General features: G+C 34.5%; 3 protein-coding genes across 3 annotated transcripts in view; 2 read left to right on the top strand and 1 right to left on the bottom strand.

The window, feature by feature from the left end:
• Positions 1–255: 255 nt before the first annotated feature.
• On the top strand, positions 256–1,642 carry LOC134663655 (coiled-coil domain-containing protein 25). Its single transcript, XM_063520097.1, has 4 exons — positions 256–420; positions 544–635; positions 733–879; positions 1,307–1,642. Exons 1-4 carry the CDS (start codon positions 348–350, stop codon positions 1,616–1,618), a joined length of 624 nt encoding a protein of 207 aa, XP_063376167.1. The 5' UTR covers positions 256–347; the 3' UTR covers positions 1,619–1,642.
• On the bottom strand, positions 1,635–18,238 carry LOC134663651 (queuine tRNA-ribosyltransferase catalytic subunit). Its single transcript, XM_063520093.1, has 7 exons — positions 18,228–18,238; positions 5,075–5,228; positions 3,641–3,938; positions 3,088–3,331; positions 2,540–2,708; positions 2,191–2,385; positions 1,635–1,822 (listed from the first exon to the last, which is right to left on the bottom strand). The coding sequence occupies exons 2-7, from the start codon at positions 5,198–5,200 to the stop codon at positions 1,655–1,657; spliced, it is 1,200 nt and encodes a 399-aa protein (XP_063376163.1). The 5' UTR covers positions 5,201–5,228; positions 18,228–18,238; the 3' UTR covers positions 1,635–1,654.
• The window catches only part of LOC134663639 (uncharacterized), a 39,360-nt gene continuing 25,399 nt past the window's right edge, over positions 5,756–19,716 (top strand). Inside the window, exons 1-9 of the mRNA XM_063520061.1 lie at positions 5,756–5,925; positions 9,035–9,249; positions 9,398–11,865; positions 12,072–12,197; positions 12,281–12,427; positions 12,739–13,047; positions 13,205–13,348; positions 13,463–13,660; positions 14,282–14,425. Coding sequence (XP_063376131.1) covers positions 9,087–9,249; positions 9,398–11,865; positions 12,072–12,197; positions 12,281–12,427; positions 12,739–13,047; positions 13,205–13,348; positions 13,463–13,660; positions 14,282–14,425 — 3,699 coding nt within the window. The 5' untranslated portion in view covers positions 5,756–5,925; positions 9,035–9,086. The remainder of the gene's footprint in view (positions 5,926–9,034; positions 9,250–9,397; positions 11,866–12,071; positions 12,198–12,280; positions 12,428–12,738; positions 13,048–13,204; positions 13,349–13,462; positions 13,661–14,281; positions 14,426–19,716) is intronic.

Below are 19,716 nucleotides of genomic sequence, written 5' to 3'. Positions count from 1 at the left end.
TGTAACCCCGGCTACTCACGTAGCGATAAAACTGTGCAGTCCGACTGTGCAGATAAATCGAACCGTGTTTATGTCGATTATCGTAACGATTTGTCATACACACGGTTCGATTTATCTGCACAGTTTTATCGCAACGATTTATCGTTACGTGAGTAGCCGGGGTAATAATGTTTGAATTTTGTCCGACAGTGTGATAAAGTTATAATCTTTTTTACAGCGGCAACACATGGCATGGTAACTGTCATTTGTTTCCTCATTTGTCAATGTCAAATTAGATGTGTATAGGTTGGAAATTTATTAAGGATTTAATTAAATAGAATTAAGGAATTCCTGGGAAAAAATCAAAAATGGTTTTCTATTTTACTAGTGATGTAGTATCTCCGCCTGTAACCTTATTCATGGGTGCTGACAAACATGAAAGTATGTAAGAATATACGTTCATAAAATTCTCAACATTTCCCTTATATACCTGGATATTTTTCACTTTAGAATAGTCATCATGTGCAAAATTATCGTTAAATCAACTTATCCTTTTCGTTTCAGACGAAGATTTAATCAAATGGGGCTGGCCTGAGGATGTGTGGTTCCATGTCGACAAAGTATCATCTGCTCATGTTTACCTTCGTTTAGAGCCTGTAAGTACAAACAACATAATACGAAGTGAGGATGCATCATCCCTCATTAGCGTTGGGCCTGTTGCAAATATTCTATCTACTTTTTTTTTTGTTTCAGGGTCAAACAATAGATGATATACCCAATTCAGTCCTTGATGATGCTTGTCAGTTAGTAAAGGCCAACTCTATAATGGGAAATAAGATGAATGACATAGATATTGTCTACACCATGTGGTCTAATTTAAAAAAGACTGCTGCTATGGAGGTAAAGTATTATATTTTGTCATACATTTTGCATGAATACTACAATGTTGAAAGACTGACTCTCAATTTTGTAAACAATTTCATTTTTGATACAATTTAGCTGTTGACTGTACTTTTCTATCAACAGTAAAGTAATACTCATTGAGAATAATTCTAACAAACCTAAACACAATGAGGTTGCATTGTTTTATCATAGAGTTCCTATGGCCACCTTTGGTCTCCATCATAAAATCAGCTTTATATGACATTATCACCTTGTTGTAAATGAATTGATGAAATTTGTTTAATTGTATGGACTTAAAAACTTAGGGCAATATAACAAACCACCTGTGTTATTAAGTTTTATACCCCTTTATTAGCAATACCTACTACATTCTCAAACAAGGTTTTATAGTCAGAAGAACTAACCATTTTGTTTCTTTTTACAGGCTGGCCAAGTTGCATTCCACAAAGATAAAGATGTAAGAAAAGTCAGAGTGGCCAAAAGACATAACGAAATTGTAAATAGACTTAACAAAACAAAGAAGGAAGCTTTTCCAGACCTGAGACAAGAGCGGGAAGAAAGGGATAGATCTGAGAGAGAAGACAAAAAGAAACTGCTAAGAGAAAAGAAAGAAAAAGAAAAGGAGGAGGAGAAAAAGAAAAAGGAAGAAGCAGAACTTAGAAGCTACTCAACTCTTATGAAACCAGAAAACATGAGCACTAATTATGATGGCAATGACTCAGATGATTTCATGTGATGAGGAAAATAAACCATTGAATTTTTAATTTTATAATTAACTTTTATTTTTATCGATTTCTATGTTGATTCCAACAGAATTAAGGGAATTAATCACCCATGTAGGGTAGTTTTCATCTGGGAATGCTTCTTTAACAAACTTCCTTACAAATTCTGGGAATGTCCCTTTTTGTATGCAATCTCGCATGGTTCTCATAAGACGCATCTGTAAAAGAAAATAAACAAATACCAAGATTAGATTAACAAAGAAGCCTTGTGTCAAGTAGATATTAAAAATTTCTCCTAACAAATTCAATAATGGCACAACACGCAAACTCAGTATGGCTAGCATATCTATAAGGACTTACCCCCTTATTCATAAACGTATAAACGTCTACTAAAGTTGACAAGCTGATAATAATCATTTGTCCCTTTCCATCATACCAATACGTCGGAAAGGGACAAACAATTTTTATTGGCTGGTCAACTTTAGTAGACATTTATGAATAAGGGAGTTACACAGCTTCGCAGTCTCACTTGTTTGTCCTCGCGCAAGTTGCGACAAGACATGCTAGCTATAATATGATTACATACCTGATAAGCAATGTTATGCACTGACAGTAAATGGCAAGCAACTGTCTCCACAGTGACAATGCAGTGCAGATAAGCTCTAGTGTAGTTTTTGCATGTTGAACATGTACAATCCTTGTCTATTGGGTTCAAGTCGGTTTCATACTGTTTTTGTTTAAGATTGAGTTGTCCTCTATTGACAAGTGCACAGCCAAATCTCTGAAATTCACGTAACTGTTGAGTTATCTTACTTACAGAACATAAATACATTTCTAAGGGCTCATTCATCATGAAAGTATCTTAGTGTATGGTATTTTAAACATAAAAGCATTATGAAAAAATATTTACACTGTAGCTAAATGGATCAACTTACTGCTGTTCTTGTTGGGAACACACAATCAAACATGTCTACACCCAGGGCCACACAAACCACCAGGTCAATGGCTACTCCCACTCCCATTAAATAGCGAGGTCTATTTTTGTCCAGAATGTCGGTACTCAAGGTAACCATGGGCCAAAAATCATCTTTTGATTCACCTCCACTGTAAATAAACAACATAAATCTGAATTAAAATGATGATGATGATGCTCTCCTGACGGAATTCGGCCACAGCGACTGTGCTCTGGAATAGGCAGTTTTTAACTTGTGTTACTAGAGTGTAGCTGATCTACTCTCTGATGCGCCCTTAGGTGGCTCACATACCCGATCTTCTTGCTAAACAAAATACAGCACAAGTATAAAGACTATAAAGGTTCTACAACCTAAATAGTTTGCTAGGGCTCCCACTGCCATCAGTAATATTTGATATAAAAATATTTCACCTCCTGAAGTAATTGTTTTGTTATTGAACTTGAATATGTACAAAAAATTGCAAGCAGGGATTCTCAGGAGGTTAAATTAAAAGTTGTACATCTATTTACCTAAGTCCACCAATAGCAAATCCATTGACATCCTTAGTCATATGTTCTCTTGCACTTTTTTCTCTCAATTCTGCATTTAACAAGCCCTGAACTATGGGAAAGATGTTTTGTTCAGTGGGCCTCTTATGGGCTTTTAGACACCGGTCTAGCCAGCGGCTAGTTCTTTCAGTAGCCTCCTTGATTCTATCATAGTCATTGAATGTGGTTTGGACAACATCATCCAACTGCATTATAATATCTGCACCTGAAATTACACATATACATAAAAGTTACAAGTATGTTAATGTTAACATTGTCAACCCTCTATTGTACAAACATGGATGGAGTGAAGGTAAACCATTTAAAAATTGAAATTATATAAGATGAACAAGAAGTAAAAATTTAGTAGCTCAGGATGTAACTGATTTCAATAAGAGCTATCATGTCTAATATGTATGTCTATAATATTCAGTGTCCAGGCCCTGTATTTATGGGCTATAACAAGCCTCCTTTACGAGGCTGTAAGGTTGGGACAGTTAACATGTTAAAAATAAAAGAAGCAGGAAGTGCTCACCTATGCAATTTTGTATCTCAATAGACTTCTCAGGGGTCAACATGATTTCAGAGTCATCATAAGGTGATCTGAACTTGACACCTTCTTCGGTAATTTCAGCCAATTTTAGAAGAGATACCATTTGAAATCCACCAGAGTCAGTGAGCAGAGCTCTGTTCCAGCCCATGAACTTGTGAAGGCCTCCAGCCTTGCTCAGCACATCTGTGCCTGGGCGGTTGCCCAAGTGGTAAGTATTTCCTAATATTATTTCACAATCCAAACTTTCCAATTGTTCGGGCAATATACCTTTCATTGTTCCCTGTAAAATAATTAATTAACTTATGAAAAGAACAATATTATTTACACATTAACTGACAAGAAACTGCTGGGTGGGTTCATTTTGTACCTATTGGAAATGGGACGCTTGGCACTGAAAGTGTTAAGTATCATAAAATATTGAGCAATTTTTTTATTATTTTAGTCTTGTTGTATCACTGTAAAACGTAACTTTTAAACTACTATCTTCCATCAGGTTACGTTTTCCTATTGTAATTAAAACAGAATAATAGTTTATTTTTAATTTTTGCATTTATTTGCATTGCATTTGCATTTAATTGTCTCATTTCAAACATTGACAGAGAGAATCATATTATCTTTGTCTTACACTAGTACTAGCACCCAAAAGAAAAGGATGAGTATAGTTTTTTTGTTCTTATTTACTGACAATTTTTACCTATATATTTTTGGATTAGTGATGATATTCTATGATTCGAAAAAATCATCAATGCTATAAAAGGCCATGCCTAGAAGATATTCTTTTAATTTTTTAAGAAAGATTGCATCGGTTGGTGAATTTTTAATATCTGCTGGAAGAGCATTATAGATTTTAACGCCAAACACAGCGAGCGACTTGCGTGTTTTGGCTAGGCGGGCGCGCGGCACGAGCAGCAGGTGCGGGCGGCGGCGCGCGTCGCAGCCGAGACGCTGCGCGGTGGTCATGTATGAGCTTAGATTCAGTCTGACGTATTTGCAAGCCTCAAGGATGTAAATGCTATGCAAAGTTAAGATTTTGTGTTTTTTAAATAGTTCTTGTGCCGGGTATTCAACAGGTTTTTTAGCAATAACCCGGATGGCACGTTTTTGGATTTTGAATATCCTGTCACGTTCGGCTGCGGTACACCACAAATCAATTCCGTAGGTTAGAATGGAATTAAAGTATCCATAGTATGCTTTTTTTAAATTATCTATAGACAGACTGGGAGCCAACCTAGATAATGCATAGGACGCTGAAGACAGCTTATTACAAGTTTCATCTATGTGTGGTGCCCATGACAGCCCCTCGTCAATTACAAATCCTAGGTATTTTACGCTATCAACTTGCGGCACAAGTACATCGTTCAAACTTATATCGAGCATACTGTTGTTAGTTTTGCGCAGCTGAATAATGCAACTAACCTGTGTTCCAACCGGCATAAAGACAGGAGTTCTCACTTTATAATGGGGTAGCTCCATTAGTCCTGCTCGAGCCTTTGTAACTGTACATTCTGCCTGAACGGTGAAAGCTAGAGCTTTAGAACCCATATTATAAAAGAAATTGTTTTAAAAGCGACTTGATCAAGACTAACTGGGGTAAGATATTTTAAATTTTATGAAGACTAATCGAGTGCGATAGTGTTTAATTTTGTAGGCTTATCGTTGTCCCATTTAAGAATATTAAAATCGAATGATCAGAATTATTCAAGTAATTAGTAAGTATAATTTTAACATTTAAATTGAACTCACAAGATGCATGCGCTTACAAATTAATGTCAGTTTGACATTTGACCATTTGAGTTGAGTATGAGTCGAAAATCGTTATTTATTTCTCTATCGCTCTTGGTTTAAGCGACAGAGAGGCAGATAGTGTTTTAAATTTTTCAATGGCAGCCTATGCCCTTAGATTTTAATAAATAAAATTGTAATTTGTAACATGTAAAGTAATATATCATTTATCTTTATATTTTTCTATTAAAAATGTAATAATCTAAACAACTAAAAAATTACCGATTGTGTACTGGCAAAAAAGTCAGCATCTAGTTTGTTAAAAGTCAAATAACAATTCACGACTAATTAAAAAAATAATCCTAACCTATTCTAGGTTCAGAAAATGTTGGAATTTTTGAAATTATCCATTTAAAAGCGCAGTATACTACAGTATAGCTAAAATATTGTGAAGATATTTAAAATAATTGACAGAATATTGGACATTTCTCAAAATGTAAACATTTTATGTGATTCTCCGATCATTCAGGAAGATTGTAAATCAGGTAAGTCGCAATTGATTCATTTCCTGGTATAACATCCTTATTTCATTATTTTTTTAATTTTACTTTGGATGTTTTACAAAAGGTATTGACAATTTTGGTAGAAGTTACAGTTTGCTTTTTAGCTCAGTTGTAAAGTGGACACGTGATTTTGGTTGTGATGATCATGGACCATGGTTCAAATCCCGACGAGGGATTATGCACAATGTATTTTTGTTTTTATTTCCTTATATTTTTATTAGAGCCTGTTAATTGTTAACACAAATAAAATTACATACTCAGCTGAAAGTTCAAAACGTAGGTATAATTTTTATAATTTAAGTGGTTGAATCTTGTCACAGCTATGTCAAAATTCCTAAAAGCTTTACACCTACATAGGTACTGAATCTCTGAATAAATATGTTGAGCACCTATGCTGAAAAGCATTTTGTAATTTTTGGTTTTTATTAGTTTTTTCAGTTGACACATGAACATGCATCAATTTTTTTTTGCATTTTTACAGCGAAGTCAAAAATGTAAACAAGTCTTTGCATGCATTTTATTACAAAAACCTAAAATAAATTATTAACATTTTTTTATACAATTTTTTTAATATTCAAAAAAATATAACTAAATGTTCTTTTGATTACCTACTTACAAATATTTAGGTTTATTAATCTCAAGTTCAGAAATTATGAGTAGTTTAATTAAAATAAACAATGACCAATATTAGCTAAGCTAAAAAAAATAGTTTAAAAAGACATGTTTGGTAAAATGGTAAAATGAAATAATATACCTACAACCGGGGCTTCACAGTGTGATCCAGGAGACATAGCCATGGCAATAAGTGGCAAGAAGAAGTGGCTCCACCTATTTCTTATACTATTTTCATTGCTAAGAGAGCTAATTGTATATAACATTGGTATCTAATTAGATTTTAATCTGTAAAATTAATCTATTACAAGTGATTTTTTAATTTGTTTTTACTTCCTGGTATACTATTTATTCTCACAATAACTAATATTTATTTATATACCAATAATTATATTACAAGTGGCTAGGATGGGTAATTTATAGCCAGTTGCATAAGTAGTGCCTGGTAAGTAGTATAGTTTTTTTTTAGTATTATAAATAAGGTAAACAATCCGGATGTGTCTTTTAATTTAAAAACGATTTTTAAAAATCAGCAACTATTACTTATGAAAGCAGAAGAATATAAATGATCGTATTAGATTCATAATTGTTACATGTCGTAACGTATTTTTAAAATGTGTTTTTCAATTAAAAGACACACTTATTTCTAATGCTAAAAAAACGAACTAAGGTTTACTCGGGTCATTCCGAATGTCGAAAACTGTCGGTTAATTCCGAAAACGGAATTTTATTATGATGGAATTTAGGGTGATTTTCATCTGATTTTCGGAATTATCCGACAGTCGGTATTACCCGAATACACCTTATAGTACAATGGCAAACTTATCCACAAACATTTTTATAAACAGAGTTTTAGGGTCTTCCAATCCAAACTGTCTCAATAAATTCATCTGAGAGCTAAATACCTCTGCCGATTTGTTGATAAATATTTCTTGTTTCCATTACATAGTGCGTTTATGCACATGTGCATTATGCGCATTATGAGCCTTGTAGCTTGAAATTAATGTCTTTTTTGGGGCTTTTTATTGGTCTTGTGAATGGGATCGGTGGGCATCGTTTTTTTCTACGTCAGTAAATACGCTGACTACATTAAAAAAAAATCTTAAGTAAAATAAAATTTGTTGTGTTTGGCGTGAAACTAATCTAAATACATCGTTTTTTTTTCTCTAAAGATTAAATATAATTCACGCCTAATTATTTAATCACCCACAAGCAAAAATTAATCAAAATATACTGTATAATCCGATTCCCAAACTTTATTTAAGTATTTTAATTTTTTTGTTATTTACTCAAATTTTATATATATTAATCAATTAAATTGTCAAATCACAAAATACATACACAAACAAATACATTTCAACACATCTAAATAATTAAATAAAAACTAAATTAAAACTAGCACAAATGACTATTTGGGGGACTCCCCAGATCCGATCCCTGCGGAAGGGTGACAAAAAAGTTCAGTCTAAAGTATAATAAACATCGGGCAATCAGTTTTACCCTATACCTACGCTGAAATTACTCAATTAGGGGTCATCCATTAATTACATCACACGTTTAGGGGGAGGGAGGGGGTCAAGAAAATGTGACATATTGTGACATGGGGGAGGGGGGAGACACAAACTTTGTGACGTCACTTTAACTTCATCAGTAACCGAAAATTTAATTAAATTATTTTATTCGCTGTACATTTAAATAACAAGTTTTTAAAACGATAATCGTTTTTATTCGTTTAATTTTCTTACTTAAGCAGTTTTGGGTTATAAAACTACTAATATTTATATCGTCAAAAATATTTTGTAATACTTAGGTACTTACTTAATTCGATTTGGCGATTTCGTAGAAAAAATGTGACGTCATACTAGGGGGGAGGGGTTTTCCAAATGTGACCAAGTGTGACAAGGAGGGGGGGAGGGGTCAAAAACTTAGAAATTCGTGTGACGTAATTAATAGATGACCCCTTACCTACAAATCATGTAAAATTCCTTCATTCCTTCCTATGTACCTCGTGATGTCTGTGTACCTATTGTTTCATAAAAAAAACTGTTAATAGAAACCTTCGGTGTCGTAATGATTGGTTACACAACATGTTACAAGATTTGCAAACGATCATTCACGTTAGGCCCAAAGGGATTAATATAGGGATATATTAAAAATCGTTTCAGTGGAATGTGGACTAGGTATTCATTAATTTAACATACGTAACCTAGTAGTGTTTCTTTTGGTTCACAAATTATTTAAAGAAAATAAATTTCACCCTGTTTGCTATACAAGTGGATTAAAATGTATCCAGCATACATTTTGCATATTTGGCATTACAATGATTACCTTCATACCCACCTTAACTAGTACTTATAGTAACTTGAAAACTATCACGATAAAACACCAAATATTTAATTCAAATCTAGAATGCTTTATTACTTGATATTATCATGTGTTGGATCTCCCATTATTGTTAATATTTTGCAATGCTTTTCAGTGTGCAGCTTATACTTAGCCCATGGTTTGTTATTGATTGAAATAAAATAAAAATGAATAAAACAAAGGTCACAACGCGCAAAGGCTCAAAAACCAAAACTAAAAAGGAATCTCCAGAAGTATTTGTCTTGCCTCCAAATCTATTGGAAAAGTTGGGCATTAATTTAGGAAATTATGGATCACCAACAGGAAGTATCTCAAACTCTCAAATTACAGGCAAGTTTCACCACTACTGTTACTAATATTACCTTGCCAAAATTTTTGACTAAATTTACTGACATATCTGGAAATTATTAAGTACCTATTTGATATTTTACAAGATGATGCTTTCTTAAAAGTATTATATTTATACTATTACTTGCAGATTTAAATGTTACTTCCAAAGAGAGTGGACACTGTGAAAATAAATTATCCTTTAAAGAAGATTTCGATTCACATGTCCCCACTTCTGTTATCCAATCATCTTCAGAAATAAAATCAACATCAATTATAGAAACTGCAGAATTGATGAAAAAGTCAGTTTTTTTGAGTCCAACTTTTATTTCAAACAATACAAGTGTCATCCAAGGAGAAATAGAGATCGTTGGAAATGTTGTAGTAGAAAGCACAGAAGTAGTTAGTGCTGGATTTGTAAATGAAGAAAATATAATTGAAAAAACTGAAGAAGGGTCCATAGACGTGCACCGAGAACATGTATCTTTGTCTAACGTACAAAAAATGAGTCCAATTTCCTCAAATACTCAGGAGAATAAACAATGTGATCAGATTTTCAACGGCAATATTAAAATGCACGATCTCGAAATGCAAACACTTATTGATGATCACGCAGATGAAGCCTATTCTTCGGATTGCAGTAGCAGTAATAATGGATGCTCTGTCAAACATGATTTGAGTAAATCCACTGTAAATAAAATCAATATAATTTCAGAGGAAATAATTTATCCATCCCAGTTATATAAATTAAAAAATAATAATTTACCAAAAGAAAATTCATTTATTCATGTTCCGATAAATACTACAATAAAAAGTCACAACAAAAACAGCGTTCGACAAGACGACTTAACTGTGGATTTAATATCTAATGAAACTGGAAGTGTTGAACCAGTTGAAATGGTTCGTGTTAATGAATATGACATATTTGAGGAGAATTTTAGAAAAGAAGATGACGTTTCCAAAGAAGGTTTTGAAATGTTACAGAATATGACCAAAATTGATCTATGCACTGTTTTGAACACAACTGAGTCCGAGTTCATAATGACTACTCAAAATGAGGTAGATCCTCCACAAAATCTTGAAGCATTACCAATTCCACACAAACAAGAAGTGATTTTAGAAGATCAAGTGGCAATTGATACTTCTGTAATTGTACCATGTCAAATTGATTTTGTGTTCGAAAGTAATTTAATGTTAGAGCGGGGAAATATTAGTGCGCAAAGAAATACATGTTCTGAGCATGGTGGCAATGCAGTTAAAGAAGACTCTTTTGAAGTAAATGCAAGTTTCTCTAGAAAACACAAAAATAATGAAGTTATTTTAACTAATGCCATATCGAATGAAGATAAATCTGATATGTCGCTAGATAAAAATAATGTAACGCCGCATGTTATTAAAGCTGTAAATGAAATTCAAATTTCGCCTGGTAATCAATACTCTCAAATGAAAGCTTGTTTACAAAGTGAGAAAACGGCTTCTGATAGGGACACTAGCCAGGATGCACTCGAGAGTAGGACGGATGCTAACATATCAGAAAATAATGTTGTTGAACTACTGAGTACACTGCAAAACGGAGAGGCCGATTTGATAAACCCTGATCAGAATATTTCTTTCATGGATGATCGGGATGATGGACAGGTTTCGTTTCGTAATTCAGTCACAAACAATGTGATGAAAAGTGAAGGTGAATGTCTACGATCTAAACCAACACGAAAAACCACCGATGAAAATAAAGCCAGCAATCCCATAGAAACTTCACTAATAAGTAAACACATGCAGGACGAAAACAATGCCGTTCAAGAAACATCTGCAGGAAGTCCCATTGTATATTTCAAACATTATAAGAAACAAGTTTGTGAGCAAAACGAACTTGTTGAAAACAGAAATGAACGAAAAAATAGCAAGAATACACCTGATGCATGTAAAAATGTTAGTTCTCGAGAGAGGAATAATCTGGATCTTCACTACGTGAATAAAGCTGCTGTTCATGAGGACAAGATTAGAGAAATAGCTAAATACTTAAGCGAATTTGCTGACTTAAAAAAGAGAAATCATTTTATGGAAAGAAATAAAACGGTTGGGGGCAACGCAGTGAGTAATAAGAAAAACATCACCTATTCGAAATCGTCCATTCAAGGTGTTGAAAAACCGGGTGGTTCAGGAATAACCAAAGTAATTCAAAATTACCCGCCTACTAAAACGTATGAACGTAGAGGTAGACAGGGCTGGAAAAATATTACTGTGTCCACTTTTAAAGGTTCTAACACATCTACACACGCCATAGATCTGCCTGATCGAACTATTAATATTTGTAATGAAATAGAAGTATGTCTTTGCCATGATTTTGGCCGATTAATGTCGTATGATGATGTAAACAGTTATGAACATATTCATTTCTGGAATAATGCAAGGATGGAATGTACGCCTGATCTCATATTTAGTATTTATAGTGAAGATGATGCTCCTGTAACCATTGATGATGATATAAAAGACTATCCTATTGATGTTTGCGATGAAGTCCCTTATAGATTGTGTTGGAACGAAATTAAACCTATCAATAAAAAGGAAACAGAAAACAATGTTACATCAAGGGTATATATCGAGCATATATGGAAGAATGTAAGTATTATCTTAATTTTTCTTCATTAACATTTCTTCATTTTAAGATACATTGATACAATTTGTTTTGTTATGTAATTTTGTCACTTTTGCAATACCTTTTGTAAACTTCTCCAGATTGCCATGTTTTGTATTACATTACATTTTATTTATATACGTACTCTTGGAATATATTTATTCACAAATTTTATTTTATTTTATTGAAGGACGATAAAAAGCAGGAAGCTGAAAAGAAGCACATGGTTGAAAATACAATGCTAACTGTAAATATCTTACAAAACTGCGGAGGGATAACAAATGATACAGATGAACCTTCTTCAAAAACTGGACAGGTTTGTATATCTATTTACATTCTTACTTGATGTATATGTAGTTTAAATTCAGTACGTATTATAGTTAAAAAAAAATATTACAGAAGCGAAAACTTTCTTCTGTCGTTCCTCCCGATAATGGAGAACCACCAGCGAAAAATAAAAAACAAGGAACACTTACACAGTTACTGGAAACTAAAGAAACATGTGCTTATATTGAGGAGCAACATACTTCAACGAAGTCTGTGAAGGTAAGTTTTTTGAGGTATACTGAGAGATTATCATTTATTTATCAATCATTAGCCATTCGCTGCGTGACTAATGTGTATTTTATGTCATATTGAAATACACCATATAATGAAACATCAATTATTTAGATTCAGACATACTTTACTGCCGACTTAAGGACGACGAGGATTAAGTATTTTCTTAGTTTTCTTTTGTGCACCATTTTTACATGGTTATTAAAAAAAAATACCATTAGACTTAAAAGTCCGCCATTTGTAAATTTATGTATTTTGTCTGAGTTTAAATAAATCAAAAAACACTTTTTATGTTTTAGAACATTCCAGTTAAAAACAGCCCTCCAAAAGATACATCTTGTGGTAGTACGACACTTTTTGCAACGGATCGAGAACATGATACTGGGGCATGCATTCCGGCAAATAACTCTAGGACTGAGCATTTTGATTCGCCATTAACTTCAATAAATGAGGTCAAAATTCACTGTCGATCAAAGACGCAACTGCCGACAGAGAATAATAAGTCTATCATTTGTGGGGTCTGCCAACTAAGTGTTGAAGGCGATTGGATACAGCACATCTCTTCAAAACATGATTATCTGGCTTGGAAATTGGGAGAACCGTCGTTGGTATGATAATGCTCATCTCTTTTCAGAATGTTGCTTCGATAGGTATTTTAATTTGAATTAAAGTGGGCAAAAATATATTTGATTTCAATATCATGCTTGGGTAGAAAGTTAACGGTATATTTGAAAGTACGTTTAAGCCCCTCTTTAATATTTCCAGGATATCCACAATGATGTTGCGCTTCGTGAACACTTGAGCGAGATCACGAAGACGGGTTGTGGGCTCACGTGCGGTAAATGCGGACTCACTAGGAAATATGTAAAAGCTTACTTGAGCCACGTGAGAAGATGCTCGGGATCAAAAGTTAGTACCTTATTATAGGTATAACATTTTATATTTTAACAGGGATTCCTCGACGACATCTTTAACACGTGATCAAATTTTATTTGTTATTTTTATGAGATTCTTATGTTACAGGCTGATTGTTCATCTGAACTGCGGTCTAGCGAGGAACTAGTAGAATCTAGAGTCAAAATTAAAGAACAGCCTGCCGACGATCGAGCCGGCCAAGTCATATGTGCCGTGTGTGAAGAATCTATGCAGGACTCGGAATGGAATGAACACAGATCATCTCGACATGATTATCTAGCTTGGAAATGTGGAGAATTACCTGTGGTAAGCTTTTTTTATGAGAACAGAACATTAATTGGTAATAGAAATATACACGTGTAAGTCGTAGCGTCTGCTTACGACGCCATAGTTCATATTTAAATTAAAAAAATACTTAAAAATGATTTTCAAGTAAAAAATAGGTATTTTATCATTTAAATTAAAAAAGGCATTATTCTGTCAGGCAATGGTTTCAAGACCTTTAGGCCCTCGTAACCTGACCATAAAATAGGTCATTCTACAAAAATCTCATTCTCCTGGCCTGACCTATTCACTAATTCCCAGGAAATTCCGCTTTATTAGCATCTCATTTGTGGTGACTGTGTAACTCGTGGCAAGTTCCATCTACAATCAAAACAGCTAAGTGGAACCTCCTAACAATTTGCGAATAAGTTTAGCCAGGGGAATGAGATTCCAGGGGAATGAGAGTAGAATGACCCAAAATCCAAAAAAGGCCATTAATGGGCCAACTACTTAACATGTCAGTAGAATGGGTTACAATATTTTGGCAACCAACAGTGTTACCGTTGTCTCCTGGCTCACGGGACAGAAAAACGGCGAAAAACAGTTAATCCATCCACTTTCGTTGATTTCGCTTGACACATATCGTTAAATTGTGTTTATCAGGATTTGCAAGATGAGGCCGCAGTTAAAGCCCACTTATATGACATAACGAAGGCGTATGGTGGACTGACGTGCGGTAAATGTGGACTCACCAGGAAATATGTCAAAGCTTACTTGAGCCATGTGCGAAACTGCACTGGGTTGAGCGTTAGTATAAGATGAATTATTGCATGCAGTAGTGTAGTTCTAGCTGGTTGAATACTTCCTTCCTTACTTCATTTAAAGTCTAAATAAACACAGACATTACATAAGTACCTACTAGTTAGTTAGTTTTAATCATCGGAGGTTATCATCATAGTTCTTGTTCTATAACTCAAGTATAATATGTATTGCATGTATAGTGTTTAAATATTCATCCACTTTTTATTGTAATTTTTGTTCCGTAAAGTTGCGATTTTCGTGTGCTTCGTTGTCGTAGATACTGTGTCTGTGTTCTGTGTCCGCATGATTATTCACTTATATGTATCATACTGTAATTTTGCAAGTTATTAGTTAATTTCAAATTTTCAATAGACGGCGTTGTGATGTTAAGGCGCTCTTATAGTTGAGTTTTACGTTTCCGAGGGGGTGAAGCAGACGAGTGGTAGAACAGGCGGGCGGGGGCCCCGCGCGCCCCGCCGCACCATTCCCGCGCAGCACGTCTACATCCTTATTCTGGCGCCATCGGTATTCTGAATATTCTGATTTGTCAGTTCCGGGATTTTTTCCGGCAAATAATATCGAATAAGGTTTATTAGCAAATTCGTAATTTAATGAGTACTTAATGAAATTATATACAATATGAGAGTATACCCCGACAAACTAAGAACCTAATCAAATTATACCCAATTACTATGAGACAGAAATTAGTACTTAAGTACTTACCTTAAAAATATAATAGAGTTAGACCAAGAAAATTCTGTAACGATTTTGATTGCACACGCAGTGCAAGTGTTATTTTGAACGACAAACCTTCATGAAATTATGATTAACACTTGCACTGCGTGTGCAATCAAAATCGTCGCAGACTTGGTCTAATTCTAGAAGTCAATTTCGGGCAAGTAGGTATTGTAAATAAGGAGGAATACTGTAGTTCGTTTTTTTTAGCATTAGAAAGTACTTGAAAGAAGGTAAGCGATCTAGACATGTCTTTTAATTGAATGGCGCTTTTTAAAAATCAGTAACTATTACTTATGAAAGCTTATTTTATATATTAGGACTTTTATTTTATATAAAATCAATCAACATTTGGCATGATGTGTCACATCCCCGTAGCTGCAGGCGTCCATAGGCTATGGTGAATGCGGGTCGTATGCTGGCTTGCCACCAGTGTGGTATATAAAAACAGCATTTTTTGGAATAAATTTCCATATAGCACGGTACGGACTTGGCGGAAATAAGGTAGAAGTACTAGTGCACAACGCTGCACTAGTATTCGACACGGGCACTTTATGTCAAAGTGACAAGAATTAAATTTGAATACAGAAAGATCGTCGCCGTTCAAATTTAACCTATATTACTTTGACATAAAGTATAGTGTGTAGCTTTCAAATAGAGCTCAACGGCTAATCCTATTGTCTATTGTTAAGTAAAACCGCACGTGCTACTTACGTGCAAAAAAGGGTCTTAATTATTTTATTTGGCACCTGAGCGCCGGCTAGGCCAACGCTCAAAAAACCAGTGTAGGTGCGCTCTCCGATAACGCGCCTTTGTGTCATCTCGATGACACATTTTAGACTGGTTCTGTAGCGTTCGACTCGCCGCACTCAGTAACCGGAGTACGTATTTTTTATGCAGGTGGTTGTGGCACGTGGCATGAGCGGTTTTACTTAACAATAGACAATAGGAGTCTGTGGCCATGAGTAAGCCCATTCATAATAAAAAAAAAAGGATTAGCCGTCGAGCTCTATTTGAAAGCTACACACTATACCCATGTCGAATACTAGTGCAGCGTCGAGCACTAGTACTTCTACCTTACCTAATATTAAACACAAAACCATTTTAGGCATTTTTCGACCACTTCCCTTAAAACGCATGTAGGTAACTCGGAAACTAAAAGCGGTGAAATGGTTAGGTACCACTCGGAAGCCGGTGTTGCTCGAAGGGTACCACCATACACTAAACACTCCCACATAGGTATTTGAATCCCGTACACATATGTTTAAAAATGATTCAATTTGAAATAGCCTTTAATAAAATTTGTTTACACAATTTATCAATCGTGACTGAATTCCGGATTGGTTAGACGGGTGTGTGCCTTTGCTTCCCAACTTGTTATAAATTGACAATATGACGGGCGAATGTCTGAAATGTCACAGTAATTAAGAATTATTTTGCTTTTCTTCGTAAGAATGTTGAAAAACATTGTGTGTATAACATATTTGCATATTTATACAGTGGTTACCCATTTTATGAAACGTCCACTAAACTAGCATAGGTCCGACGCTGGCAGTGGCCACGGGCGTACTGGCGCGGGGAATAGGCACAAGGTATTGCCGCGTAGGGTGTAATTTAGTAGGCAAAAGTTGAATTCATAAAATTATGAATGAAAAGATTAACGTATCGATAAAAGGACCAGCAAAAACGAAGATTTACTTAAAAGCTATCGAATGAGGTAAGTTTCATATTAGACCAGCGGTGGAACAAAAATGGGTTTTGATAACATTAAAGTTTTTTCTTTTTTGATATGTTATTGTAAGCATGTTAAATAACGTTCATGTAAAAAGTTAGAAAATTTTAGGTGGAGCGTTCGGCCATATTTAAATATTTCAATTTTTGCTAAATAACTATGTAAATATAAAATTAAAGTTACAAAAAACTTTAACATATTCAATAACACTTTAATTTATTCACAATATTCGGTTTTTAGAAATCTGGAACAGCTGCTTTCTGGTGAACGTAAAAACACGAATTATTATGTAAATACAGAATTAGAGTAGCTGATATTGCAAAATTACGATATTACCTATCAACTTAGTATACATGTAAAAAGTTAGAAATGTAGACAATGTGCTTGTCTAGATATTGATTTCTGGTTAAGCAGTATAGCTAATATTGAATTAAAGTCTGTAGAGTTAATATTACACGGTCATAATAAAGATCTTACTTCTCACACAAAAGATTAGAAATATAAAATCACGGCGACACTAAATACTGATACGTAAGTATGCATTCCGAGCTTATATTTCAAACGCGCGGCGTTTTCGCGCGCCGCGCTGTGCGCCGGGGCAGGAGGCAGCGATCGACGGTCGCGGGCTAGCGGTTAGCGCGGTGACCTTAAAATACGCAAAGCGTTTATAAAATTATTATCAATGGTAAATAGTTATTTTACACAGTACACTAATGGAAACTTACCTTCCCTTATTTATTTCTATATGTACTAGGGATTGCCCGCGGTTTCGTTTACGTAGAATTCGTTATCGTGTTAAGTATAGAAATAATAGATACATTTGAAAATTATTTTAGGTGCATTGTCATACAGATAACTACCCTTGTTAAAGTATTCTTCAAATTCAATACACAGGTGTCATTTCAATATAATTTTGCGTAATTTGGCGCTTTTAGGTTATAAATGACTAGCGACATATATTTTTTAAGAGCGATCATCTCCGATAATATTTACTTTATCATAAAATCAATTTCAAACTAACGTTATTCAATATTTATCATTTTAAAGTCAATATTACCAACCAACTGATCCAATTTACCTACGGAAACAACTCAAAATTTGCATCAAACTAAATGCCACTTTTCTTATCCGTTTCGAAAAATCAAGAGGGCCTTTACGAGCTGATGTGATGAAAATTTTATTTAACCTTCGTCCCTCGAAACCTTCACTACGCTCAAGGTTCAATTTTACGAACCACTCGCTACGCTCGTGCTTCAATTTTAGAATGTTTGAATTTGTGAATGTACTTCCTGCCTCGCACAGCCAAACTGTGGAATTAACTGTCCGATACGACCTTCAAACCTTAAAAGACCCCCATCTTAAAGGTCGGCAACGCGCTTGCAACCCTTCTGGTGTTGCGGGTGTCCATGGGCGGCGGTAATCGCTAACCACCAGGTGATCCGTCTGCTCGTTTGCCTCCTATTTAATAAAAAAATGTTTCGCTTGTTTGGGTATCAATATTAGCACGAGCGGTTAATCAACAACTTTTCCCCTTGTAAAACAAATAAGGTAGGTGAAGTGCAGGCATATCAGGCCCGGCGGGTAACAAGGCCCAGCATTCAAAAATAACAGTTGCTCCCTATTATTCCCAATTATTCTGAATTTGTACTTGTTGCTAAGAAGGCCCACTGTCAGTGCAGGTAAAAAGGTCCAGTCCCGGGCCTTATTGAACATATGAGATGAAATATTAGATTAAAATATTTTAAGATAATTTTGAATATTTTTAATCTCTTATTAATAAGATCGATTTGAAGAAACTTCTATAAAATTATGACTTATAAATAACACTTGCACTGCGTGGGCTGTCAAAATTGCTGCAGACTTTTCTTGGTCTAACACTAATAATTTATCACTTGCTTTATTGACCTAAAGACGTTTATAGATCAAAAAGTCTAATAACATTGCGGCACTTATACTTTTTAAAGGCAGTAACTATTTACAAGTGACTTTTTTTGTTAATACATAGGTATTTACGATAGAAGTGCGAAAAATTGATATTTTGCAACGAGTGACAAATTTTAACACACGGCCAAAGGGAGTGTTTTAATGTGCTTATTATAGCACCGGTGTCGTAATGTAGCACCAGATGTACTGTCAAAATTATGTTAATATAATACTTATTTGTTACGAATAAATATTTATACTGTAAAAAATTATCCCACCAAACACATTTTCATGTAAATTGTTGCTAAGACGAAACCATAAGACTCGCACTGTCAAAAAGTTGTCAGATCTCTTGTCGAGCCAAGCTTCAAACTCTACAAGCCCTAACTTCACTAACTCTACACCTTAGTCAAAATATGTGGCTTGGCTGTTTCGCTACCGCCACATGGGCATAAGGTGAAAAATTTATTAAATTCATTATTTTTAGGGTTCCGTACCTCAAAAGGAAAAATACTGAACCCTTATAGGATCACCCGTGTGTCTGGCTGTCTGTCTGTCACAGCCTATTTGCTCCGTAACTACTGCACCAATAAGTTGAAATTTGGTATACACATGTAAGTCTATAACCCAAGAACATACATGTAAAGTAAATAATAGAAATTCAAATGTGACGTTCCACGGGAAAAGGTACCTTATGAGGGTTTCTAGTTTCGGAGTTATGAAATGTTTTGTAAAGAGGTGAAAAAATGCTCAATTTTTTTTTATTGTGTGATCTCAAACCTTAATGCGTAACGTTTGTTTACCTGTTTTTATTTTTGTTATAAGTTAGTTATAAGCCTAGTAACGTCGTCTCAGAGTTTAGTAAAAAGGTACCTTATGGAAAAAAGGTTGAAAATTTCCAAAAAAA

The sequence above is a fragment of the Cydia fagiglandana genome, chromosome 4 (assembly GCF_963556715.1).
Source record: "Cydia fagiglandana chromosome 4, ilCydFagi1.1, whole genome shotgun sequence".
In the NCBI taxonomy this organism is placed as follows: domain Eukaryota; kingdom Metazoa; phylum Arthropoda; class Insecta; order Lepidoptera; family Tortricidae; genus Cydia; species Cydia fagiglandana.
Note: the sequence above shows the minus strand (reverse complement) of the source record. Positions and strands in the feature narration are given on the sequence as shown.

Coding starts and splice junctions, on each gene's coding strand:
- LOC134663655 (XM_063520097.1), top strand. CDS start 348: ATGGTTTTCTATTTTACTAGTGATGTAGTATCTCCGCCTGTAACCTTA. Junction 421..543: donor GGGTGCTGACAAACATGAAA/GTATGTAAGAAT, acceptor TTTTCGTTTCAG/ACGAAGATTTAATCAAATGG. Junction 880..1,306: donor AAAAGACTGCTGCTATGGAG/GTAAAGTATTAT, acceptor TTCTTTTTACAG/GCTGGCCAAGTTGCATTCCA.
- LOC134663651 (XM_063520093.1), bottom strand. CDS start 5,200: ATGGGTTCTAAAGCTCTAGCTTTCACCGTTCAGGCAGAATGTACAGTT. Junction 2,709..3,087: donor TTTGCTATTGGTGGACTTAG/GTAAATAGATGT, acceptor GTTTATTTACAG/TGGAGGTGAATCAAAAGATG. Junction 1,823..2,190: donor TGCATAACATTGCTTATCAG/GTATGTAATCAT, acceptor TTTCTTTTACAG/ATGCGTCTTATGAGAACCAT.